This window comes from Salvelinus alpinus, chromosome 1, assembly GCF_045679555.1.
Source record: "Salvelinus alpinus chromosome 1, SLU_Salpinus.1, whole genome shotgun sequence".
Lineage (NCBI taxonomy): Eukaryota > Metazoa > Chordata > Actinopteri > Salmoniformes > Salmonidae > Salvelinus > Salvelinus alpinus.
The window spans coordinates 84,411,722-84,439,010 of record NC_092086.1 but is presented as its reverse complement, the minus strand read 5'-3'; the positions used below and the strand labels follow the sequence as shown (position 1 = coordinate 84,439,010).

Below are 27,289 nucleotides of genomic sequence, written 5' to 3'. Positions count from 1 at the left end.
TGTCCTTCTGGAAGGTTCTTCCATCTCTGCAGCACTCCACCAAATCAGTGCTTTATGGTAGAGTGGCCAGACGGATGCCAATCCTCAGTAAAAAGGTACATGACCCCCGGCTTGGAGTTTGCCAAAAAGGCACCTAAAGGACTCAGACCATGAGAAACAAAATGTTCTGGTCTGATGAAACCAAGATTGTACTCTTTGGCCTGAAAGCCAATTGTTACGTCTGGAGGAAACCAGGCCCCATCCCTACGGTGAAGCATAGTGGTGGCAGCATCATGCAGTGGGGATGTTTTTCAGTGGCAGGGACTGGGAGACTAGTCAGGATCGAGGGAAAGATGAACAGAGCAAAGTAGAGAGAGACCCTTGATGAACATCTGCTCCAGAGTGCTCAGAACCTCAGACTGGGGTGATGGTTCACCTTCCAACATGACAACGACCCTAAGCACACACCCCAAGACAACACAGGAGTGGCTTCGGGACAGTTATGACAAGAATTTGTTCTTCACTGACTTGCCTAGTTAAATAAAGGTTAAAAAATGAATTCAAAAAGTAATTGAATGTCCTTGAGTGGCCCAGCCAGACCCCTGACTTGAACCCGATCGAACATCTCTGGAGACCTGAAAATAGCTGTGCAGCGACGCTCCCCATCCAACCTGAGAGCTTGAGAGGATCTGCAGAGAAGAATGGAAGAAACTCCCCAAATACAGTTGTGCCAAGCTTGTAGCGTCATACCCAAGAAGACTCGAGGCTGTGATCGCTGCCAAACGTGCATCAACAAAAGTACTGAGTAAAAGATCTGAATACTTACGTGAGAATGTGATATTTCCATATTTTACTTTAATACATTTGCACAAATTTCTAAAAACCTGTTTTTGCTTTGTCATTATGGGGTATTGTGTGTAGATTGATGAAGAAAAATAACAATTTAATCCATTTTAGAATAAGGCTATAACGTAACAAAATGTGGAAAAAGTCAAGTGTCTGAATATTTTCTGAACGCACTGTAAATGTACCACAAAGGCAACAATTGGCATACGAGTAAAAACAGGCAGCTTAAAAGCATCCAAAGTTGACCTGGCTTTGTCTGACAATGTGCGTCATTTGGCTTCTGACGATAATTGCTTGAGTGCACCGCATATTTTAATGCTGGTTTGAGGCCCCATCTGACGGCCTGTCATCTGTCCCTGATTGCACAGTCTGTCTGAGTGCAGACTTTTCTAAAAGAGACAGACTAAAACGAGCTGATGAGCCCAGGGTGATTCTCATGTTCTCTGAAACACCGTCTTAAAAGAGACAACACCCCACCTGAAAGCAAGCGTAATGGGAGGGAGATTGGAGAGATTAAGAACATGCTGAACGGAATAGGAAAATGAGTCTGGCTGTAAAGTACTCTGCACGCGTCTTCTGAGATGATGATGATAAACGAAGGGGAACTATCTGTGTTCCTACAGCAGGCACAATGAGTAGATGTACAGGCCTCTTACACAAAAGGAAAAAACAGATTAACCATAAATAATGAATAGGTTTGTTGATTATAGCAACTTGTTGATATGTACCTTGGAGGCCCATGGTACAAGTGACGAGAATGTACCAGTGACGAGAAACCATTCAATGCTGGTCTGACCAATCGGAAGCCACGCTCCAAGATTGTTTTGATCACGCAGACTGGAATATGTTCCAGTCAGCCTCAGAGAATGACATTGATCTATATGCTGACTTGGTGAGTGCATTTATAAATAAGTGCATTGGAGATGTCGTACCCACTGTGACTATTAAAACCTACCCTAACCAGAAATGGCGGCATTCGCGAAAAACTGAAAGTGCGATCCACCGCATTTAAGCATGGAAAGAGGTCTGGTGATATGGCTGAATATAAACAGTGTAGTTATTCACTCCGCAAGGCAATCAAACAAGCAAAATGCCAGTACAGGGACAAGGTGGAGTCGCAACTCAACAGCTCAGACACGAGACGGATGTGGCAGGGTCCACAGGAAATCACGGACTACAAAAACAGCCACATCACGGATACCAACATCACGCTTCCAGACAAACAAACACATTCTTTGCCCACTTTGAGGATAATACAGTGCAACTGTCGCGGCTCGCTAACGAAGACACATCCCCCCCTCTCCTTCTCAGTGGCTGACGTGAGTGAAACCCTCACAAGGCTGCTGGCCAAGACGGCATACATAGCCGCGTCCTCAGAGCATGCGCAAACCAGCTGGCTAGTGTGTTTACGTGCATATTTAATTGCTCCCTATCCCAGTCTGTTGTCCCCATATGCTTCAAGATGGCTACCATTGTTCCTGTACCCAAGAAGGCAAAGAACTGAACTAAATGACTACCGCCCCATAGCACTTACTTCTGTCATCATGAAGTGCTTTGAGAGACTAGTCAAGGATCATATCACCACCTCCTTACCGGCCACCCGAGACCCACTTCAGTTTGCATACCACCCCAACAGGTCCACAGATGACACAATTTCCATGGCACTGCACACTGCCCTATCCCATCTGGACAAAAATAAAGCTATTTAAGAATTCTGTTCATTGACTACAGCTCAGCATTCAACACCATAGTAACCTCCAAGCTCATCATCAAGCTGGAGGCCCTGGGTCTCAACCCCTCCCTGTGCAACTGGGTCCTGGACTTTGGCGGGCTGCCACCAGGTGGTGAAGGTAGGAAACAACATCTTCACTTCAATGACCCTCAACACTGGGGTCCCACAAGGGTGTGTGCTTAGCCCTCTCCTGTACTCCCTGTTCACCCATGACTGCATGGCCATGCACACCTCCAACTCAATCATCAAGTTTGCAGATGACACAACAGTGGTGGGCTTGATCACCAACAACGATGAGAGAGCCTATAGGGAGGATGTGTGGTGTCAGGAAAACAACCTCTCACTCAGTCAACAAAACAAAGGAGATGATCGTGTACTTCAGGAAACAGCAGAGGGAGCACCCCCCTATCCACATCGAAGGGTCAGTAGTGGAGAAGGTGTGAAGTGTTAAGTTCCTGGGCGTACACATCACAGACAAACTGAAATGGTCCACGCACACAGACAGTGTGGTGAAGAAGGCGCAACAGCGCCTCTTCAACCTCAGGAGGCTGAAGAAATTTGGCTCGTCACCCAAAATCCTGACAAACTTTTACAGATGCACAATCGAGAGCCTGGTAAGGCAACTGCACCGCCCTCAACCGCAAGGCTCTCTAGAGGGTGGTGCGGTCTGCACAACACATCACCGGGGGCAAACTACCTGCCCTCCATGACACCTACACCACCCGATGTCACAGGAAGGCCAAAAAGATCATCAAGGACAACAACCGAGCCACTGCCTGTTCACACCACTATCATCCAGAAGGCGAGGTCAGTACAGGTGCATCAAAGCTGGGACCGAGAGATTGAGAAACAGCCATCTCAAGGCCATCAGACTGCTAAACAGCAATCACTAACTCAAGAGGCTGCTGCCCACATTGAGACCCAATCACTAGTCACTAAACAATGCTACTCTAAATAATGCCACTTTAATAATGTGTACATATCTTACATTACTCATATCACATGTATATACTGTATTTTATACCATCTACTGAACCTTGCCTATGCTGCTCGACCATCGCTCATCCATATATTTATATGTACATATTCTCATCCACCCCTTTAGATGTGTGTATTAGGTAGTTGGGGAATTGTTAGATTACTTGTTAGATGTTCTAAATTCCCAATCTGGCCCTCAACCATCACGGTCACCAAATAATCCCCAGTTTACAATTGGCTCATTCATCCCCCTCCTCTCCCCTGTAACTATTCCCCAGGTCGTTGCTGCAAATGAGAACGTGTTCTCAGTCAACTTACCTGGTAAAATAACGGTTAAAAAAATAAAAAATAAAATAAAATAAAATGTGTGTACAGTATTAGGTAGTTGATGGGAATTGTTAGATTATTTGTTAGATAATTCTGCAATGTTGGAACTAGAAGCACAAGCATTTCACTACACTTGCATTAACATCTGCTAACCATGTGTATGTGACCAATAACATTTGATGTTGTTCAAAAACCTCTTCATTTGAACCACTCAGACAAATACTGCACATCAATTCCATATGCACCTAACGTGCACTGACGAATAATTTGGTATTGCAAATGTCATGTGAAAATGCAATGAATCGTCATGATGAATCCTGTGATACAACATTTCCTTAAATTCACTGAAAGACAGATGGTTTATTCGGTCTGGAACATGAACAGCAGAACATATACATTGCATCCCTTATTCATGAGTTAATGCTTTCTGCACTATGCTCAAAATGAAGATACTGTGATGGGGCAAGGGAAACGGTTCGATACTGAAAACATACACTGAATGGAAGTTATACTGAAAAGCCCAACAACAAAAGACTGACTGCAGTGACTTAATGAAGTGGAAGAGAAAAGTTTGGTTGAATAATACAAAAATGAAGCTCACAGGTAAGAAGACAAATGATCAAACATTGCTTATGATACAAAAGCCTGAAAACATTTTGCAGATGACGCAGCAGTTTGTTGTGTACTGATATGTACACTAGGGCATAATTACCATAGCTACCGGGAGGTTAGTTAGTGATTACAAACACCTACCTACCATGTGTTTCAACAATAGTACTACATTGGTTTGGTTACAATTGGCTTTTGCTGGTCATAGGAGATACGGAAAACATTCATATTTATTAATTTAACTTGTCAAGTCAGTTAAGAACAAATTCTTATTTATAATGACAGCCAACTCCTTACCCGGACGATGCTGGGCCAATTGTGCACCGCCCTATGGGACTCCCAATTACAGCTGGTTCTAATACAGCCTGTAATCGAACCAGGGTCTGTAGTGACGCCAATAGCACTGAGATGCAGTGCCTAAGACTGCTGCGCCACTCGGGAGCCCCAATGTGCATTCATCCGAATAATATAAATCAGCATTACCACAGGCTACCTAGCTAACACAGAAGATATGAAAGTAGGAAAGGCTAATCACCACCAAATAACAAATTAGGTGGTTTCACTTGGTGGTGGGAGGAGGCGTATAAAGAATGCCCTAGCCTCACTGCTGCAAATGAGTCACCCAGGGCTGGCACAGGACCTGGGGATTGATTATAGCCCAAAGTTTTTTTTTCTTAAAGAGGACCGAATAGCAATCAGACCCTGGACAGCATTAGCATAATCATTTGTTCATTTTCCCTGAGCAAATATGACTCGTCCAAAGCTCTGTGTCAGAAGGAGCTATACAGTACGGTGTGCGTGATTCAGCAGCACGCTAGGCTCTATGCAACCCCACGCTAAAGTCTATAGTATGTGACCTATAGCATTTACAGTCTTTGTACATTGAACAGCAGTGTGTAGATCACATGATGGCCTGACATATTCTGCACCGCTATACCTAAGACATGATTAATATTCTCTCTTTGCATTATTAAATATTCTGGGAGAAAGTGTGGGCAAGAATTTATACACCTCCGATTCATTATGTAAGAGTTCAGAGTCATGCATTGACTCCATAGTTCAAACTGATTAAACCGTGTTTGGGAACACAAACCCACAGACTGTAGGATTCTTCTTAAACAGGCCTAATCAAACACTAGTCTTCAATGTCCAGTCAGCAGCACTGCTGGTTTTAATCCTTTCACATCTAACCAGCGGCTGATTCAGTCCTGACAACAGGTGATTTTCCTCCTCACTGACATTAAAGTCAAGATCTGTATAAGATTTCCAGTAATTTGTGGCTTGTGTGGTCCAGCGGTTAGAGCCGCTAACTGACCCCGGCACACGTTTAATATGCCAGAGTCGGCATGGGTTTGAATCCTCCTCCTACCTTTCCAATCTTTTCTCAACTGTCCCTATACCCACCCACCCACCCACCCACACACATTCAAAAGTTTGGGGTCACTTAGAAATTCTTGTTTTTGAAAGAAAAGCAAGTTTTTTTTGTCCATTAAAATAACATCAAATTGACCAGAAACACAGTGTAGACATTGTTAATGTTGTAAATGACTATTGTAGCTGGAAACGGCTGATTTATAATGGAATATCTACATAGGCGTTCAGAGGCCCATCATCAGCAAACATCACTCCTGTGTTCCAATGGCACGTTGTGTTAGCTAATCCAAGTTTATCATTATAAAAGGCTAATTGATCATTAGAAAACCCTTTTGCAATTATGTTAGCACAGCTGAAAACTGTTGTCCTGATTAAAGAAGCAATAAACTGACCTTCTTTAGACTAGTTGAGTATCTGGACCATCAGCATTTGTGTGTTCGATTACAGGCTCAAAATGGCCAGAAACAAATAACTTTTCTGAAACTCGTCACTCTATTCTTGTTCTGAGAAATGAAGGCCATTCCATGCGAGAAATTGCTAAGAAACTGAAGATCTGGTACAACGATGTGTACTACTCCCTTCACAGAACAGAGCAAACTGGCTCTAACCAGAATAGAAAGAGTGGGAGGCCCCGGTGCATAACTGAGCAAGAGGACAAGTACATTAGAGTGTTTAGTTTGAGAAACAGACGGCTCACAAGTCCTCAACTGGCAGCTTCATTAAATAGTACCCGCAAAACACCAGTCTCAACGTCAACAGTGAAGAAGCAACGCCGGGATGCTGGCCTCTAGGCAGAGTTCCTCTGTCCAATATCTGTGTTCCTTTACCCATCGTAATCTTTTCTTTCTTTTCCTCAGCACAAGCTGAGGACTTGTGCTGATGCTCCAGATACTCAACTAGTCTAAAGGTCAGTTTTATTGCTTATTTAATCAGGACAACAGATTTCAGCTCTGCTAACACAATTGTAAAAGGATTTTCTAATGATCAATTAGCTTTTCAAAATTATCAACTTGGATTAGCTAACACGTGCCATTGGATTACAGGAGTGATGGTTGCTGATAATGGGCCTCTGTACGCCTACGTAGATATTCCATAAAAAAAATCAGCCGTTTCCAGCTACAATAGTAATTTACAACATTAACAATGTCTACACTATTTCTGACCAATTTGATGTTTTTTTAAATGGACAAAAAAATGTGTTTTTCTTTCAAAAACAAGGACATTTCTAAGTGACCCCAAACTTTTGAACGGTGACACACACACACACTGTAATTAAAATGAATGCAGTGTATAGGTTTTGAAGAACATGACTTATACAAACTCAAAGGACCAGTGACTTGTACAAATGCATGCCATGTCTTTGCACCTAACTTAAAGCCACTGAACAATTAATTCCTTAAGAGGTGATGGAGATGGAAAACACATCCATCAATGGGGTTGGGGTGGCAGTGGAGCTAATTAAAGATTACTTAAACACTGCATGGTGAAGGCTGGGCAGAGAGGGGCTGGGAAGAGAAGAGCTCAGCTGCTGACGGAGGCTCTAGAGCTGCAGTCTTGGTCTAGGCCTTGTTAATAAATGACTGCGGGAGAACCCTCAGCAAACAAGCTGGTAAACAAATGACTCACTTATACACTGAGGGAACACTTTGTGTGTGTGTGTGGATCCATGCATGTCTCAGTGTACCTTTGTCGCTGAAGTCGTCCACCAGTATGACCTCAGCAATGAGCTCAGGGGGGGACCGGTTGAGCACGCTGTGTACAGTCCTGAGCAGGGATGACCAACCCTCGTTGTGGAATGGTATGATGATGCTGGTGTTGGGCAACTTCTCCGCATACAGCTTCTGTTTACAGCTAAACACACAAACAAGCAACTAAACAAATAAGACAAACACAATTTACCAAAAAAGTGAAGAGCGAGACTACAGTGCAGAGCTGGTGTTCATAGTTTTTCAAGATTATTATTGCTGATCTAGGATCAAATCAAAGTTTATTTGTTGCGTACACAGATGTTATCACAGATGCAGCGAAATGCTTGTGTTTCCAGCTCCAAAAGTGCAGTAACAACCAGCTAAACATTACAATTTATTTATTTACATCCTATATCAGAACGAGCAATGTTATTAAATAAATAAATACTGGTGTATAGACATATGAATAGAAAAGGTCTGTACAGCAGTAGTTATATAGGATGAGTATGACTAGAATACAGTATATCAAATCAAAGTTTATTTGTCACGTGCACCGAATACAACATGTGTAGACCTTACAGTGAAATGCTTACTTAACCAATAGTGCAAAAAAGGTATTAGGTGAACAATAGGTAAGTAAAGAAATAAAACAACAGTAAAAAGATAGGCTATATACAGTAGCAAGGCTACATACAGACACCGGTTAGTCAGGCTGATTGAGGTAGTTTGTACAAGTAGATATGGTTAAAGTGACTACGCATATATGATGAACAGAGTAGCAGTAGCGTAAAAGAGGGGTTGGTGGGTGGCGGGTGGTAGGTAGCGGGACACAATGCAGATAGCCCGGTTAGCCAACATGCGGGAGCACTGGTTGGTCGGCCCAATTGAGGTAGTTTGTACAAGTAGATATGGTTAAAGTGACTATGCATATATGATGAACAGAGAGTAGCAGCAGCGAAAAAGAGGGGTTGGGGCGGGGACACAATGCAAATAGTCCAGGTAGCCATTTGATTACCTGTTCAGGAGTCTTATGGCTTGGGGGTAAAAACTGTTGAGAAGCCTTTTTGTCCTAGACTTGGCGCTCCGGTACCACTTGCCATGCGGTAGTAGAGAGAACAGTCTATGACTGGGGTAGCTGGGGTCTTTGACAATTTTTAGGGCCTTCCTCTGACACCGCCTGGTGTAGAGGTCCTGGATGGCAGGCAGCTTAGCCCCAGTGAAGTACTGGACGGTACGCACTACCCTCTGTAGTGCCTTGCGGTCAGAGGCCGAACAATTTCCGTACCAGGCAGTGATGCAACCAGTCAGGATGCTCTCGATGTTGCAGCTGTAGAACCTTTTGAGGATCTCAGGACCCATGCCAAATCTTTTTAGCTTCCTGAGGGGGAATAGGCTTTGTCGTGCCCTCTTTACGACTGTCTTGGTGTGTTTGTACCATTCTAGTTTGTTGTTAATGTGGACACCAAGGAACTTGAAGCTCTCAACCTGCTCCACTACAGCCCCGTCAATGAGAATGGGGGCGTGCTCTGTCCCCCTTTTACTGTAGTCCACAATTATCTCCTTTTGTCTTGGTTACGTTGAGGGATAGGTTGTTATTCTGGCACCACCCGGCCAGGTCTCTGACCTCCTCTCTATACGCTGTCTCATCGTTTTCGGTGATCAAGCCTACCACTGTTGTGTCGTCTACAAACTTAATGATGGTGTTGGAGTCGTGCCCGGCCATGCAGTTGTGGGTGAACAGGGAGTACAGGACGGGACTGAGCACGCACCCCTGTGGAGCGCTAGCGTTGAGGATCAGCATGGCAGATGTGTTGCTACCTACCCTCACCACCTGGGGGCAGCCCGTCAGGAAGTCCAGGATCCAGTTGCAGAGGGAGGTGTTTAGTCCCAGGATCCTTAGCTTAGTGATGAGCTTTGAGGGTACTATGGTGTTGAACGCTGAGCTGTAGTCAATGAATAGCATTCACAAAGGTGTTCCTTTTGTCCAGGTGGGAAAGGGCAGTGTGGAGTGCAATAGAGATTGGATCATCTGTGGATCTGTTTGGGCGGTATGCAAATTGGAGTGGGTCTAGGGTTTCTGGGATAATGGTGTTGATGTGAGCCATTACCAACCTTTCAAAGCACTTAATGGCTACGGACGTGAGTGCTACGGGTCTGTAGTCATTTAGGCAGGTTGCCTTTGTGCTCTTGGGCACAGGGACTATGGTGGTCTGCTTGAAACATGTTGGTAATACAGACTCAATCAGGGACGTGTTGAAAATGTCAGTGAAGACACCTGCCAGTTGGTCAGCACATGCCCGGAGCACACGTCTGGCCCCGCAGCCTTGTGTATGTTGACCTGTTTAACCTGTTGAGGATAGAGGGCGCTATTTACACTTTGGGGGAAAATCGTGCCCAATTTAAACGGCCTCGTACTCTATTCTTGCTCGTACAATATGCATATTATTATTACTATTGGATAGAAAACACTCAAGTTTCTAAAACCGTTTGAATTATATCTGTGAGTAAAACAGAACTCATTTTGCAGCAAACTTCCTGTCAGAAAGTGAAAAATCTCAAATCGAGGCTCTGTTCCAGGCCTTCCCTATCATTTTGCTTGAGATTTATGACTATACATGCACTTCATACGCCTTCCACTAGATGTCAATAGGCTGTGCGAGGTGAAATGGGGTCTCAATCTCTTTCTATGGGCAAAAGAGACAGCTTGGAATGACATGACCCCAGAATTCGTTTGTTCAGGAAGCGGATAAAGGTCACCAGTATTGGCTTCTGAAAAGCAATCGTTATAAACGTCTTATATCTCCGGCTTTGATTTTATTTGATAAATGTGAAGATATCATCGTAAAGTATGTTTTTTCAATATAGTTTTATTAGATTATTGAAATGTTTTCGGGAGTTTAGACGTATTGCGTTCTTTGCGTTTGGTGACGAAGGAGAGCTTAGCGCCACTTAGCTAGTTTTGCTTGCTCATTCGAGGGGGAAAAATGCCATTCTAAAACCAAACAACGATTGTTCCCGACAAAGGACCCCTTGTACAACATTCTGATGGAAGCTCAACAAAAGTAGGACCCATTTATAATGCTATTTCATATATCTGTCGGAACATGTTTACTAATAGTTTGCGCCCAGATTTTGGGCACTCTCTCGCCATAACGTAAACTGCATGTCGTAATGAAGTTATTTTTAGAATTCAAACACGGCGATTGCATTAAGAACAAGTGTATCTATCATTTCCTATACAACATGTATTTTTTAGTAATGTTTATGAATAGTTATTTGGTCAGAATATGTGAGTGTCAGAAAAATATCCGGACGTTGTGGGAAAAAGATGCTACATTAGCACAATGTATAACCACTGATTTCAGCTCTAAATATGTACATTTTCGAACAAAACATAAGTGTATGTATAACCTGATGTTATAGGACTGTCATCTGATGAAGCTTATCAAGGTTAGTCAAAAATTATATATCTTTTGCTGGTTTGTTACGATCGCTAACTTTTGCTGCTGGTAAATGGCTTGTGTTTCTGGCTATTGTGGTAAGCCAATATAATGCTATATTGTGTTTTCGCTGTAAAACACTTAAGAAATCGGAAATATTGGCTGGATTCACAAGATGCTTGTCTTTCATTTGCTGTACACCATGTATTTTTCAGAAATGTTTTATGATGAGTATTTAGGTATTTCACGTTGGTGTCTGTAATTACTCTGGCTGCTTCGGTGCTATTTGTGATGTAGCTGCAATGTAAAACTGATTTATAGCTCAAATATGCACATTTTACGAACAAAACATAGATTTATTGTGTAACATGTTATAAGACTGTCATCTGATGAAGTTGTTTCTTGGTTAGTTTGGTTGGTTCTTGGTTAGTTTGGTTGGTTTTGTGCATGCTACCTGTGCTGTGAAAAATGTCTGTGCTTTTTTCTATTTGGTGGTGAGCTAACAAATATACGTGGTGTTTTCGCTGTAAAACATTTTAAAAATCGGACATGTTGACTGGATTCACAAGATGTTTATCTTTCATTTGCTGTATTGGACTTGTTAATGTGTGAAAGTTAAATATTTCTTTGAATTTTGAATTTCGCGCTCTGCCTTTTCAGTGGAATGTGGGAGGAGTTCCGCTAGCGGAACCCCGGGGCTAGACAGGTTAAAGGTCTTACTCATGGCGGCTACGGAGAGCGTGACCACACAGTCGTCCGGAACAGCTGATGCTCTCATGCATGTCTCAGTGTTGCTTGTCTCAAAGCAAGCATAGAAGTGATTTAGCTCGTCTGGTAGGCTCGTGTCACTGGGCAGCTCGCGGCTGTGCTTCCCTTTGTAGTCTGTAATAGTTTGCAAGCCCTGCCACAAAAGACGAGCATCGGAGCCTGTGTAGTATGATTCAATCTTAGCTCTGTATTGACGCTTTGCCTGTTTGATGGTTCATTGCAGGGCATAACAGGATTTCTTGTAAGCTTCCGGGTTAGAGTCCCGCACCTTGAAAGCGGCAGCACTACCCTTTAGCTCAATGCTAATGGCTTCTGGTTGGGGTATGTACAGTGGGGCAAAAAAGTATTTAGTCAGCCACCAATTGTGCAAGTTCTCCCACTTAAAAAGATGAGGCCTGTAATTTTCATCATAGGTACACTTCAACTATGACAGACAAAATGAGAAAAAAAAAATCCAGAAAATCACATTGTAGGATTTTTAATGAATTTATTTGCAAATTATGGTGGAAAATACACTTTTGTTATTGACCAAATAGTTCTCAATACTTTGTTATATACCCTTTGTTGGCAATGACAGAGGTCAAACGTTTTCTGTAAGTCTTCACAAGGTTTTCACACACTGTTGCTGGTATTTTGGCCCATTCCTCCATGCAGATCTCCTCTAGAGCAGTGATGTTTTGGGGCTGTTGCTGGGAACACGGACTTTCAACTCCCTCCAAAGATTTTCTATGGGGTTGAGATCTGGAGACTGGCTAGGCCACTCCAGGACCTTGAAATGCTTCTTACGAAGCCACTCCTTCGTTGCCCGGGCGGTGTGTTTGGGATCATTGTCATGCTGAAAGACCCAGCCACGTTTCATCTTCAATGCCCTTGCTGATGGAAGGAGGTTTTCACTCAAAATCTCACGATACATGGCCCCATTCATTCTTTCCTTTACACGGATCAGTCGTCCTGGTCCCTTTACAGAAACAGAGCCCCAAAGCATGATGTTTCCACCCCCATGCTTCACAGTAGGTATGGTGTTCTTTGGATGCAACTCAGCATTCTTTGTCCTCCAAACACAACGAGTTGAGTTTTTACCAAAAAGTTATATTTTGGTTTCATCTGACCATATGACATTCTCCCAATCTTCTTCTGGATTATCCAAATGCTCTCTGGCAAACTTCAGACGGGCCTGGACATGTACTGGCTTAAGCAGGGGGACACGTCTGGCACTGCAGGATTTGAGTCCCTGGCGGCGTGTTACTGATGGTAGGCTTTGTTACTTTGGTCCCAGCTCTCTGCAGGTCATTCACTAGGTCCCCCCGTGTGGTTCTGGGATTTTTGTGATCATTTTGACCCCACGGGGTGAGATCTTGCGTGGAGCCCCAGATCGAGGGAGATTATCAGTGGTCTTGTTTGTCTTCCATTTCCTAATAATTGCTCCCACAGTTGATTTCTTCAAACCAAGCTGCTTACCTATTGCAGATTCAGTCTTCCCAGCCTGGTGCAGGTCTACAATTTTGTTTCTGGTGTCCTTTGACAGCTCTTTGGTCTTGGCCATAGTGGAGTTTGGAGTGTGACTGTTTGAGGTTGTGGACAGGTGTCTTTTATACTGATAACAAGTTCAAACAGGTGCCATTAATACAGGTAACGAGTGGAGGACAGAGGAGCCTCTTAAATAATAAGTTACAGGTCTGTGAGAGCCAGAAATCTTGCTTGTTTGGAATGACCAAATACTTATTTTCCACCATAATTAAATCATAAAAAATCCTACAATGTGATTTTCTGGATTTTTTCTCCTCATTTTGTCTGTCATAGTTGAAGTGTACCTATGATGAAAATTACAGGCCTCTCTCATCTTTTTAAGTGGGAGAACTTGCACAATTGGTGGCTGACTAAATACTTCTTTGCCCCACTGTATCTGGATTGGAGAACTGTTGGGTTGTCTGAATTACAGCTGAACAGAACCTTTGAGAATAATTAAACTTGGTTAAAGCATCTCTAGTGTCCGTGAGTTATTTACTCTGAAAAATAAGAACCTAACAGAATGCAGGCCATGGAAGAACTGGGACATTTTCAACTTCCATGAATTGTGTACAGATCCTTGCGACATGGGGCTGTGCATTATGCTGAAACATGAGGTGATGGCAGCGGATGAATTGCACAACAATGGGCCTCAGGATCTCGTTACGGTATCTCTGTGCATTCAAATTGCCATCGATAAAATGCAATTGTATTCGTTGTCCATAGCTTATGCCTGTCCATACCATAACCCCACCGCCACCATGGGGCACTGTTCACAACGATTACATCAGCAAACCACTCACCAACATTACGCCATACACACCATCTACCATCTGCCCGGTACAGTTGAAACCGGGATTCATCTGTGAAGATCCCACTTCTCCAGCGTGCCAGTCGCCATCGAAGGTCAGCATTTGCCAAATGAAGTCGGTTACGATGCCAAAATGCAGTCAAGACCCTGGTGAGGACGACGAGCTTCACTGAGGCAGTTTGTGCAGAAATTCTTCAGGTGTGCAAACCCACAATTTCATCAGCTGTCCGGGTGGCTGGTCTCAGATGATCCCTCAGGTAAAGAAGCCGGATGTGGAGGTCCTGGGCTGGCGTGGTTAAGTATGGTCTGCGGTTGTGAGGCCAATTGGACATACTGCCAAATTCTCTAAAATGACATTGGAAGCAGCTTATGGTAGAGAAATTAACATTCAATTCTCTGGCAACAGCTCTGGTGGACATTCCTGCAGCATGCCAATTGCACACTACTTCAAAACGTGTGGCATTGTGTTGTGTGACAAATCTGCACATTTTAGAGTGGCCTTTTATTGTTCCCGGCACAAGGTGCACCTGTGTAATGATCATGCTGTTTAAATCAGCTTCTTGATATGCCACACCTGTCAGGTGGATGGATTATCTTGGCAAAGGAGAAATGCTTACTAACAGGGATATAAACAAAATTGTGCACAGAATTTGAGAGAAATAAGCTTTTGTGAGTATGGAACATTTCTGGGATCTTTTATTTCAGCTCACGAAACATGGGACCAACACTTAACTTGTTCAGTATATATTTATTTTGGTATTTTTATACAATAGCCTCTCATGTACTATTGTTTTACAATTTTAAGTGGTTTCTTAATTTTATTCTTGTCCATTTATAGCAAAGTGTGCTTTCTCAAATTGTATTATTTTATTTGCTAAGCACTTTGAAATAAAGTTTGATTTGATTTAAGATCACAATGACTAACATTATATGGACAAATGGGAACTGATCCTAGATCAGCACTCCTACTCAGATGCTTTATGACAGACTTTAGTATTATCATGTAGGCCTATTATTCATGACCCATAATTGTCACTGGACACAATGATAAACAGTAAGTATATTGCGATATTATATAATATGATTACTGTATATTGAAGTAATCATTGCAGATAATGAAAGCGCTTTGATGGGGCAGAATGAGCACCGCCAGTCTCTGGTTCATGAGTGAAATGAGTGCTAGAGCAGAGCACTAGCCCAAATCTAATTTGTCGTAAAACAGAGACAACTGAGACAGACTGTGTTGCTCAAACCAATTTCCAACCCACCCACATTTCCTGGCATTGTACTACACCCTGTGGAATTATGTGGCTTCCTTCATTGGAATTCTGTCGCAGCGCAAACATCAACAAATCGAATGTGTCAAGATCAGATATCCGCTCCACGCCTCTGGCGGTGACAACATGCCAATCACCAGGCGAGTGCGGGCCTCCAGGGCAGACAGGGCCACCGATTGGGTATTGGAGAGCAGATGTGGCCGGCTGATTGGTCTAACTGACACAGAACGACAGGGACTGTGACAGTTGGGTGTCACTTCAGCCGTTGGAAGGCCAAGCTTCTGCCACAGCCTCTTCATCATTACTCATCATCCCTCACTTTTTCACGTAGACAGACAGAGCTGAGAGAGCGAGAGAGCGAGAGAGAGAGCGAGAGAGCGAAATAAACCAATTACTCCCTAACCAGACTACGCAGGCTCCTTAGCAGGGCTACAAAGGATTGAGAGAGGGAGTAGAAGAGAGGATTGTTTTCATAAATATATATTTTTTAAATAGTAAAAGTGAGATGCCAGCCACAAAGAGCCCGGAAGAGTGACAGCGAAGGCGGGCCGGCAATAAGCTGCCGCTTCATTACACTTTATTAAACAAATTAGGCAGATCGGAGGGAGTTAAGGGACCCATGTGGCCAACCTGTGATTCCCATAGCTGTAAGAACATCAACAGGCTGCTCCAAGGGAGACTGCTAGAGCACTGAATAGCAACAGCCTGTTCCTCAGAGGCTCTATTCACTGAAAAAAGGCTCGGGGAAATGTACCCAGAGGAAACCACAAGGCCCTGGATACTAAGACCCAGACAACACACACCCTGGAACAGCTTAGGGAACATGCTATTCTCTACTGGCAGTGACAATTCATTATACAGTGCGTTCGGAAAGTATTCCGACCCCTGGCCTTTTTCCACATTTTGGTACATTACAGCCTCATTCTAAAATGGATTCAATATTTTTATCCTCATCCATCAACACACAATACCCCATAATTACAAACTGAAAAACAGCTTTTTAGAAAATTTATGAAAAACAAAAAAACAAATACCTTATTTACAGAAGTATTGAGACACTTTGCTTCTACAACTAGCAGTCCACCTGTGTTAAATTCAATTGATTGGATATGATTTGGAAAGGCACACACCTGTCTATATAAGGTCCCACAGTTGACAGTGCATGTCAGAGCAAAAACCAAGCCATCAAGTCGAAGGAATTGTCCGTAGAGCTCCGAGACAGGATTGTGTCGAGGCATTGAAGGTCCCCAAGAAAACAGTGGCCTCATTCTGAAATGGAAGAAGTTTGAAACCACCAAGACTCTTCCTAGAGCTGGCCGCACAGCCAAACTGAGCAATCGGAGGAGAAGGGCCTTGATCAGGAATATGTCCAAGAACCCGATGGTCACTGACAGAGCTCCTCTGTGGAGATGGGAGAACCTTCCAGAAGTACAACCATCTCTACAGCACAACTAATCAGGCCTTTATGGTAGAGTGGCCAGACAGAAGCCACTCAGTAAAAAGCACATGATTCCCCCACCCCCCACTTCGAGTTTGCCAAAAGGCACTTAAAGGACTCTCAGACCATGAGAAACAAGATTCCTGGTCTGATGAAACCGAGATTGAACTCTGGCCTGAATGCCAAGCGTCACGTCTGGAGGAAACATGGTACCATCCCTACAGTGAAGCATGGTGGTGGCAGCACTATGCTACGGGGATGTTTTTATAGCTAAGGATATGGAGAAAAAAAATCAGGCATTTGATTGCAAATATGGAGGGAGTCGTAAAGAGAACACACAGAAGGCCGTTGTATAACGGATTACATCTTCAAACTAAGAGTAACCATGGCATCCGTGACAGAGGGAGAAGCATTCATCCATGTATACAGGTTAGTCTAGCTAGCAACATTTTCAGATATTATATGTTTCCAATTTTGTCAGCAAATTAATTTCATTGCAAGTAAGTGTGCTGTTAGCTAGCTCGCTAGCTAAAGTTGTGTACAATCTGTGTAGTAAAATTATTCGTATCTCAGAGCCATTTGCATGGCTTGTTATAGCCTAATGTTAGCTAGCTAACACATTGAATCTAGTTGGTTAGCTACCTGCAGATTCATGCTAGGTAGTAACATCATGAGTTGGGATTATGGGTCATTGTTTAGCTAGCTAGATGTCTAAACAAAAGACTCCACTCTGCAGATACCATTTCACTGTACTATGTACACCATCTTTATCCTGTGCATGTGACAAATAAACTTTGATTTTATTTGATGTAGTGTGTGTTTAACAGAGACAGTAATGTGAAGAAAACCATGACCTGCACCAAAGTCAAATTATGATATAACGTTAGGCCAACAAGACAGTGTCCAAGTTCTAAAAAATCTCCGGTAGAATGCCCTGATCTTATTTTGTCACACTCACAACCATAAGCTATTTACTATAATTAGCTTGCCATTGACTTGTAATCTTGATGCATGTTTATTTTCCTGTAATAATGAATACAAATTAGCTCAAGTTAAGACGTTGTTAGCTATATGTTGTGGTCATTATTTGAGCTGGCTAGCCAGCTAGCTTAACATTAGCTAGAAATTAGAAAGTTGCTTTTAGTTGCCTGGGTTGCTAGATTGACATACACTAAATACATTTTCCAACAGATGGGTTTATTTATGCTATTTTGGACCACCAGGCTTCTGACGTCATGTGTGTGAATCCTTACAAAGATGGGTGCAGCTAAGGCTTAAGCAGGTGTGAACATGCTGAATGGACAAAGAAGAGTTCTCTAGTACGTGTACCAAAATATTAAATTGCCATTTTCTCAAACATGGGGTTACAAGTTTATCAACTCTCAAAGCAGAATTACTTTCCCCATTGTTCCTCAAATGTAGTGTATGATATACCATTTTCTAGCTACAAGTCTCTACTTCTATCCCAAGTAAAAAAATAAAAAAAAATCTAATTTTGCCATATAAAACCGAATCGAGCCAGTCGGTCACAATTGATTCCCCATTGAAAACATAGCTGGGGAATATAAGGTCAGAGTATTGGTTAGGGTTTTGTAATTGTCCTCATAGACATAGAACAAGGAAAGGAAAGAGCAGGGAAAGAGGAATCGAAGATTGGACTCCTGCTGCATTGTTAAGGTAAAGGCAACTCAAGGTCCCAATTGACAGCTCCTTTCTTTGTAAAGGACATGAAGAGAAAAATGACAGTTTGGAGAGAAGAGTGAGTAAGTAGGGAAGAGGTGAAGAGTCAGACAAGTATGTCCTCTGGTAAAAAACTGTGTTCATATGTCAGAGACATACAAAAAACAGGGATAACTGGTCTAAGAGGAGGATTCACGGCACCGACCCAACAGCGATTTGAAAGAAAGCTAAATGCATGATTAAAGCTAAAGCATAGTCCCCTTTCACTCATTGGCTTATAAGGAAAGTAGCTACATCCTCAAATAGGAATGAAATACAAATTACACCAAGCCATTAGGAGAAAAACACCTTACACCTAATGCTCATAGTTATTTTGCTTATGGATCATCAGGAGAATGTGAAACAACTGACTAAACTATACTTATCTTTTGGGAGGAATGTGTGAGTTGACAAGTGGGGTAATTTAAAAGCGAAAAAGACACACTCACTTAGGGTGCCGGATGTCTGCGACAGAGCGATTGAGGGAGATCCTATCGCTGACGTAGATGTTGAACCCATTCTCCCTGTAGGCCTGGTCCACCCGGTCAGCGTCGGTCAGCGGAAAAGGCTTCCCCTGCTCGCCGTTACCTACACACACACACACACACACACCGAGAGAACAGACAAGACTGCAACGATGGTGTTTGAGGAAGACTAGGGACAAAATGCCTTGCGCCAACCATCTGCTTTTCTCTGACAGACCGTGAAAGTACCTGGACTTAATGTCAGGTAAAATATCTTCGGTCTGAAGTACAGTACCTGCTGAATGAACCATAAGGAACTTGGAAATGTCTTGCAGTCTGTCGAACACATCAATTTTAATGGCTTTGTGCTATAATCACACTTTTCTTCCGAAAAGCTCATGTTCCTACACACGTGTCTTGTGAGGAATCATTTGTTATCGTAGTATATTAGTTGTGGGCTTCAAACCTCAAACTAAAAGGGAATATGGGGGAGGGACTTCCTGAAGTTCTGTCCTACCAGAGCGAGTAGCGTCTCTCCTAATTGCATCGTAGTCGTGCCAGTCTTTCCGCCGCACGCCGTCCCGCCCCAGCTGGGCATTATTCCGAGGCCTGACGTTCAATCCCTGCCAAAACACACAGCAACAGGGAGTCACACATCAGGACATACACACAGAGGGTATCACACAGAGGGTAAAATGCACACATACACATACCGACACACATACACACCGACACACGGGAACAAAGGGTCGCACATCAAGACATCTAACAAACCAGCAACCCTTCTGCCAGAGCCTGTCAGGCTTGATGCTCAAGTAGCTAACATTATCACATTCTGAAAGCATACCAGAAACAACCAGATAATGAAAAACAGTTGTCCATTATCCAACTGCAGAGAACCTGGCAAAAAAAATATATATATACATGTAGTCTACTGATTGTCACTACAGTGCATTTGGAAAGTATTCAGACCCCTTCACTTTTTATTATGTCGAAAATGGATTAAATACATTGACACTCAATCTACACACAATACCCCATAATAACAAACCAAAAAAAGGTTGACATTTTTGCAAATGTATTAGAAATTAAAAAATAAACAGAAATACCTTATTTACATTAGTATGGAACCACCAAGACTCTTTCTAGAGCTGGCCGCCTAGGCCGAACTAAGCAATTGGGGGAGAAGAGCCTTGGTCAGGGAGGTGACCAAGAATGCGATGGTCACTCTGACAGAGCCCCAGAGTTCCTCTGTGGAGATGGGAGAACCTTCCAGAAGGACAACCATCTTTGCAGAACTCCACCAATCAGGTATTTATGATAGAGTGGCCAGACGGAAGCCACTCCTCAATAAAAGGCACACAACAGACCGCTTGGAGCTTGCCAAAATGCACCTAAGACTCTCAGACAATGAGAAACAAGATTCTCTGGTCTGATGAAACCAAGAATGAACTCTTTGGCCTGAATGCCAAGTGTCATGTCTGGAGGAAACCATGCACCTCATCACCTGTCCAATACCATCACTATGGTGAAGCATGGGTGGCAGCCTCATGCTGTGTGGATGTTTTTCAGCGGCAGGGACTGGGAGACTAGTAAGGATCAACGGAAAGATGAACAGAGCAAAATACAGAGAGATCCTCAATTAAAACCTGCTCCAGAGCGCTCAGAAACTCAGACTGGGGTGAAGGTTCACCTTCCAACAGGACAACAACCCTAAGCACTATGGTAGCAATTCTATAAGATGAGAGAAACTGCAGATACTTAAAGTATATTATAAAGATTTGCAAAAATGTATTATCAACCATCCACTTAACAGCGCATAGTTGAAAGCTCAACGAACAGTGTCGATTCTCAGCTTTTATAGAGAAGCACATCCTTTTTGTATACGTGGCAGTCAGCAGATAGTGTGTAGACGGCAATTAGTTGGCTGTGCAGATTTAACTGTACTATAATGCTTTAAAGGTCGCTAAAATGTTTAATATCTGATATTGGTATCTTTTTTTTTTGCAAGGAAAATATCGGTATCAGCCAAAAATGTCATATCGGTCCATCACTAGTTGCCACCTTATTCTAAAATGTATTAACCTTTTCTCAATATAGGGGGTGCTGTTTCAACGTTACCATTTATCGTTCCCAAATTAAACTGCCTCGTACTCAATTCTTGCTCGTACAATATGCATATTATTATTAGTATTGGATAGAAAACAATCTCTAGTTTCTAAAACCGTTTGAATTATGTCTGTGGGTGAAACAGAACTCTTTCTGCAGCGAAATTCATGACAGGAACTGCGAAGGTCTGAAAACGAGGCTCTGTTCTCAGATCAGTTTAAAGCTCTGTATGTATCCTATGGGTCGACATGAACTGCACCCGCCTTCCCCTGGATGTCAGTAACCAATGAGAATTGGAATGGAGTTTCTACGTAGATCTCAGACCTTATAAAAGGACATGGCATGGGGGGAGCGCTCCTTTCGACGTTCGTCAAGACGCAATGGAGGACCTCAGGATGGCATGCTCAAAAGCTCTCGTTATAGGCCTAAGTTATATCCTTCTGTGATTTAATTCGATATAGGTGTTAGAAACATCATAACGAAGTTATATCAGTTTATGCGAGTATATTGCTATTTTCGGAATTTCCTTAGTATTGCGTTTTGAGGATTTGGGCATGTCTGCGCCACATAGCTATTGTTAGCTGCTAGTTCCAAAGTTGAAGACGACGTTTTACAACCGAGCAACGATTCTTTTGGACAAAGGACAACTTGCCCAAGATTCTGATGGAAGCTCGTCCAAAAGTAAGAGCTATTTATGATGTTATTCCGTATTTATGTGGAAAAATGTAAATGGATTTGTACGCCATTAATTGCGGCACTAGTCTGGCTGTAACGCACACTGTATGTCTAGTAACGTTAATTTTAAAAATCTAACTCAGCGGTTGCATTAATAACTAATGCATCTTTCATTTGCTGTCCAACCTGTATTTTTTAGTCAAGTTTACGATTATTTATTGATTAGATTAGGTGCCTCTCCAAGATGGCGCCGGCCAGAATGCATGAACTGTTGCTACTGATCACATTGTATAACCACGATTTGTGCTGCTAAATATGCACATTTTCGAACAAAACCTATATGCATTGTGTAATATGATGTTACAGGACTGTCATCTGATGAAGTATATCAAGGTTAGTCAAAAATGATATATCTTTTGCTGGATTGTTACGATCGCTAACCTTTGCTGCTGGTAAATTGCTTGTGTTTCTGGCTATTGTGGTAAGCTAATATAATGCTATATTGTGTTTTCGCTGTAAAACACTTAAAAAATCTGAAATATCGGCTGGATTCACAAGATGTTGGGCTTTCATTTGCTGTACGCTGTGTATTTTTCAGAAATGTTTTAAGATGAGTAATTAGGTATTTGACGTTGGTCTCTGTAATTATTCTGGCAGCTTCGGCACTATTTCAGATTGCAGCTGCAATGTAGAACTGTGATTTATACCTGAAATATGCACATTTTTCTAAAAAAACATATGCTATAACATATTTATTGTATCAGACTGTGATCTTATGAAGTTGTTTCTTGGTTAGTTGCTATATATATCTTTATTTGGTCGAAATTGTGATAGCTACCCATGCAGGAAAAAAATGGTGGGGGAAAAAAGTTGTCTTTTGCTATCGTGGTTAGCTAATAGATTTACATATTGTGTCTTCCCTGTAAAACATTTAAAAAATCTGAAATGCTGTCTGGATTCACAAGATGTGTATCTTTCATCTGGTGTCTTGGACTTGTGATTTAATGATATTTAGATGCTAGTATTTACTTGTGGCGCTATGCTAGGCTATGCTAGTCAGCTTTTTTTACTGATGGGGGTGCTCCCGGATCCGGGATGCGTAGCAAGTAGAAGTTAATTTGTTTTTCCCCCTCATCCATCTACACACAATACCCCATAATGACAACGCAAAAACATTATTTATTTTTAATTTTGGGAAAATGTATTACAAATAAACTGAAATATCACATTTACATAATCAGACACTTTACTATAGTTTGTTGAAGCACCTTTGACTCTTCTTAGGTATGATGCTACAAGCTTTGCACACCTGTATTTGTGGAGTTTCTCCCATTCTCTGCAGATCCTCTCAAGCTCTGTAAGGTTGGATGGAGAGCGTTGCTGCACAACTATTAATTTCTCTCCAGAGATGTTCGCTCGAGTTCAAGTCTGGGCTCTGGCTGGGCCACTCAAGGACATTCAGAGACTTGTCCCGAAGCCACTCCTGCGTTGTCTTGGCTGTTGTGGAAAATCACATATCAACCTCATGCTTTCTTAAATAGTTAACACACATGGACACTGTGGTCTAAGGCACTGCATCTCAGTGCAAGAGGCGTAAAAACAGTCCCTGTTTCAAATCCGGCCGTGATTGGGACTCCCATAAGGCGGCGCACAATTGGCCCAGCGTCATCCGGGCCGTCATTGTAAATAAGAATTTGTTCTTAAACGACTTGCCTAGTTAAATAAAGGTTACACACACACACAAGTTATTTTGTTGGCATTTACGCATGTCCCCATTACCAGTAAAACATATTCAAAACCTATTTCTTTCACTTACTTGCTGTGCTGTTTCTTTGTTCAGTCGTTTCATTCTCAACCAGGATTTCTATGGAACGCCGTTTGGGTCTTTGCGTGTCAAATAACACTATTTGACATGTCAAATAACACTATTTGACATGTCAAATAAGCTTGTTGACCAATCAGGACACGAATGACTGCACGTCACATTAATTTAACGCGTTCATAATTTTTTAAAGTAGTTATTACACTCACTCATGTCACAATGATTCATCGATACGTTTGCTATGATGCTGGTAAAGTTATCTCGCGTGCTTACAGTGCTGGTCATACATTTTTTATTTTTTAAAGCTACCTAGCTCATGGATGCAAACAATGTTCTTCCCCAAAAACATAGCAAAACGACCATTTGTTTTAGAAGCTATAGTTAGCTAGCTTATATGTATTATTATAGGTGTCATCTAAAATAACCCTAATTTATAAGACAGTTCTTATTTGATTAATGGTGGTCGGACCCATCTATGTGAAGCTAGCCACAAAGATTAGGCACAAAAGTGGACTTTGCGGTCGAACAAATTATGCTTTATTACCAACGCGGTATTGTAAACACATCGTTCGTGGCTGGTGTTTGCAGACTTTTTTTGTACAGCTTTGACAGTGCTACTGTATCTTTTTTGACACGCAAAGACCCAAACGGCGTTCCATAGTATGTATGTCGTGAAGCTAATAGCAGTGACGTTATTACTGTGTAACTCCGGTAGGGCAACATCTGAAAAAAAAAGCACACTTGGTAGTGTGAACCAGTGCTCGACCAGCCAGCAAAATCCAACATCACCCACGACAGAGAACGGTTGATTTTCAAGGGCAATGAACTCCATTATGTTGGCGTTAACTTCTCTAGGGTAGGGGGCAGCATTCGGAATTTTGGATGAAAAGCATGCCCAAATTAAACAGCCTGCTTCTCGAGGTCCAGATGATATGATATGCATATAACTGGTAGATTTGGATAGAAAACACTCTAACATTTCCAAAACTGTTAAAATAGTGTGAGTATAACAGAAAAAAATGGCAGGCAAAAACCTGAGAAAAATCCATTCGGGAAGAAGTTTTTTTTGTTGGTTTTGTAGTATTCTATTCAATGCCATTACAGTATCCATTGACTTAGGACTCAAATTGCAGTTCCTATGCTTTCCACTAGATGTCAACAGTCTTTAGAAATTGTTTCAGGCTTGTATTCTGAAAAATGAGGAAGTAACAGCAGTTTGAATGAGTGGACCCTAAAGTGTCAGAGCTTTTTCATGCACGAGACCGAGAGAGTGCCTTTGTTTACCTTTTATATTGACTACGTTATTGTCGGGTTGAAATATTATCGATTATTTATGCTAAAAACAACCTGAGGATTGAATATAAACATCGTTTGACATGTTTCTATGAACTTTACGGATACAATTTGGATTTTTTGTCTGCGTTTGAGCCTGTGGATTACTGAAGAAAACACGATATATTGGATATAAAGAGACTATCGAACAAAAGGAACATTTATTGAGTAAATGAATGTCTGCTGAGTGCAACCATATGAAGATCATCAAAGGGATTAATTTTAGCTCTATTTCTGACTTGTGTAACTCTTCTAGTTGGCTGGTTACTGTTTGTAATAATTTGTCCACTGGGCTATGTTCTCAAATAATCGTAAGGTATGCTTCGCCGTCAAGCATTTTTTAAATCTGACACCGTGGTTGGATTCACAAGAAGTTAATCTTTAAACCTATGTAAAATAGATGTTAATGGATTTTGCCTTTGCGTTGTCTCGCTGAAATGTTCTTACTCTTTCAAATGACTGCTCGACTTGTTGACTGCTTGATCCACACAGCAGACATTGTGTGGGCTAGGTCAGGAATGCTGTGTTGCACATATAACATTTTACGTGGCTTCATTACGTCATGTACCTAAGTTGTATAGGTATGCACGGTAGCTTTGACATCGGTTTTTAACATATGTGTTAAACTAGACAGACATCGGGCCGATACCGATGTTGCCATTTTTAGCTAATATCAGCCGATTCTGATACATTCACCGATATATATCGTGCATCCCTAGCTGTAAACATAACAAAATGTAGAAAAAGTGAAGGGGTCTGAATACTTTCCCAATGCACTGTATATGTCAGAGAGAGCCATGAAAAAACGAGTGTTGATCAGTCATGGAAATAAGTGCTGAAAACATGTTGGCTCACCATTTAAATACAAGATGGAGAACAAGATATAGGACAAAAGTGTTTCAGAGCAATTTTCGCAAACATTATGTACCTAGCAACTCGATACTTGGGAGTCTCAGAATCTATATAATATTGTAAAAAATAATATTGCAATACTCTACTATATCCACCCCCCGATCACTAGTCATCATTTATTTTTTTAAGACTCAAACACAGATGCCCATGCCTGATTGGTCCACGCGGACCAGGATGTCTTGCTCCCAGACAGACTAAACAACTTTTTTGCTCGCTTTGAGGACAATACAGTGCCACTGACACGGCCCGCTACAAAAACCTGCGGGCTCTCTCCTTCACTGCAGCCGAGGTGAGTAAAACATTTAAACGTGTTAACCCTCACAAGGCTGCAGACCCAGACGGCATTCCCAGCCGCGTCCTCAGTGCATGCGCAGACCAGCTGGCTGGTGTGTTTACGGACATATTCAATCAATCCTTATCCCAGTCTGCTGTTCCCACATGCTTCAAGAGGGCCACCATTGTGCCTGTTCCCAAGAAAGCTAAGGTAACTGAGCTAAACGACTACCGCCCCGTAGCACTCACTTCCGTCATCATGAAGTGCTTTGAGAGACTAGTCAAGGACCATATCACCTCCACCCTACCTGACACCCTAGACCCACTCCAATTTGCTTACCGCCCCAATAGGTCCACAGACGACGCAATCGCAACCACACTGCACACTGCCCTAACTCATCTGGACAAGAGGAATACCTATGTGAGAATGCTGTTCATCGACTACAGCTCAGCATTTAACACCATAGTACCCTCCAAACTCGTCATCAAGCTCGAGACCCTGGGTCTCGACCCCGCCCTGTGCAACTGGGTCCTGGACTTCCTGACGGGCCGCCCCCAGGTGGTGAGGGTAGGTAACAACATCTCCACCCCACCGATCTTCAACACTGGGGCCCGACAAGGGTGCGTTCTGAGCCCTCTCCTGTACTCCCTGTTCACCCACGACTGCGTGGCCATGCACGCCTCCAACTCAATCATCAAGTTTGCGGACGACACTACAGTCGTAGGCTTGATTACCAACAACGACGAGACGGCCTACAGGGAGGACGTGAGGGCCCTCGGAGTGTGGTGTCAGGAAAATAACCTCACACTCAACGTCAACAAAACAAAGGAGATGATTGTGGACTTCAGGAAACAGCAGAGGGAGCACCCCCTTATCCACATCGATGGGACAGTAGTGGAAAGGGTAGTAAGTTAAGTTCCTCGGCGTACACATCACGGACAAACTGAATTGGTCCACTCACACAGACAGCGTTGTGAAGAAGGCGCAGCAGCGCCTCTTCAACCTCAGGAGGCTGAAGAAATTCGGCTTGTCACCAAAAGCACTCACAAACTTCTACAGATGCACAATCGAGAGCATCCTGTCGGGCTGTATCACCACCTGGTACGGCAACTGCTCCGCCCACAACCGTAAGGCTCTCCAGAGGGTAGTGAGGTCTGCACAACGCATCACCGGGGGCAAACTACCTGCCCTCCAGGACACCTATAAAGA

General features: G+C 42.6%; 1 protein-coding gene across 2 annotated transcripts in view; it reads right to left on the bottom strand.

Moving 5' to 3' along the window:
• The window catches only part of LOC139532115 (polypeptide N-acetylgalactosaminyltransferase 10-like), a 124,916-nt gene that overhangs the window by 62,802 nt on the left and 34,825 nt on the right, over positions 1-27,289 (bottom strand). The window contains exons 1-4 of one of the 2 annotated variants that reach the window (XM_071329296.1): positions 23,050-23,279; positions 19,474-19,579; positions 18,942-19,080; positions 7,530-7,696 (exon numbers count right to left, since the gene is read on the bottom strand). In XM_071329296.1, coding sequence (XP_071185397.1) covers positions 7,530-7,696; positions 18,942-19,080; positions 19,474-19,579; positions 23,050-23,073 — 436 coding nt within the window. In that variant the 5' untranslated portion in view covers positions 23,074-23,279. Of the gene's footprint in view, positions 1-7,529; positions 7,697-18,941; positions 19,081-19,473; positions 19,580-23,049; positions 23,280-27,289 lie in introns of those variants that run through there. The other variant, XM_071329285.1, reaches the window with a different exon arrangement.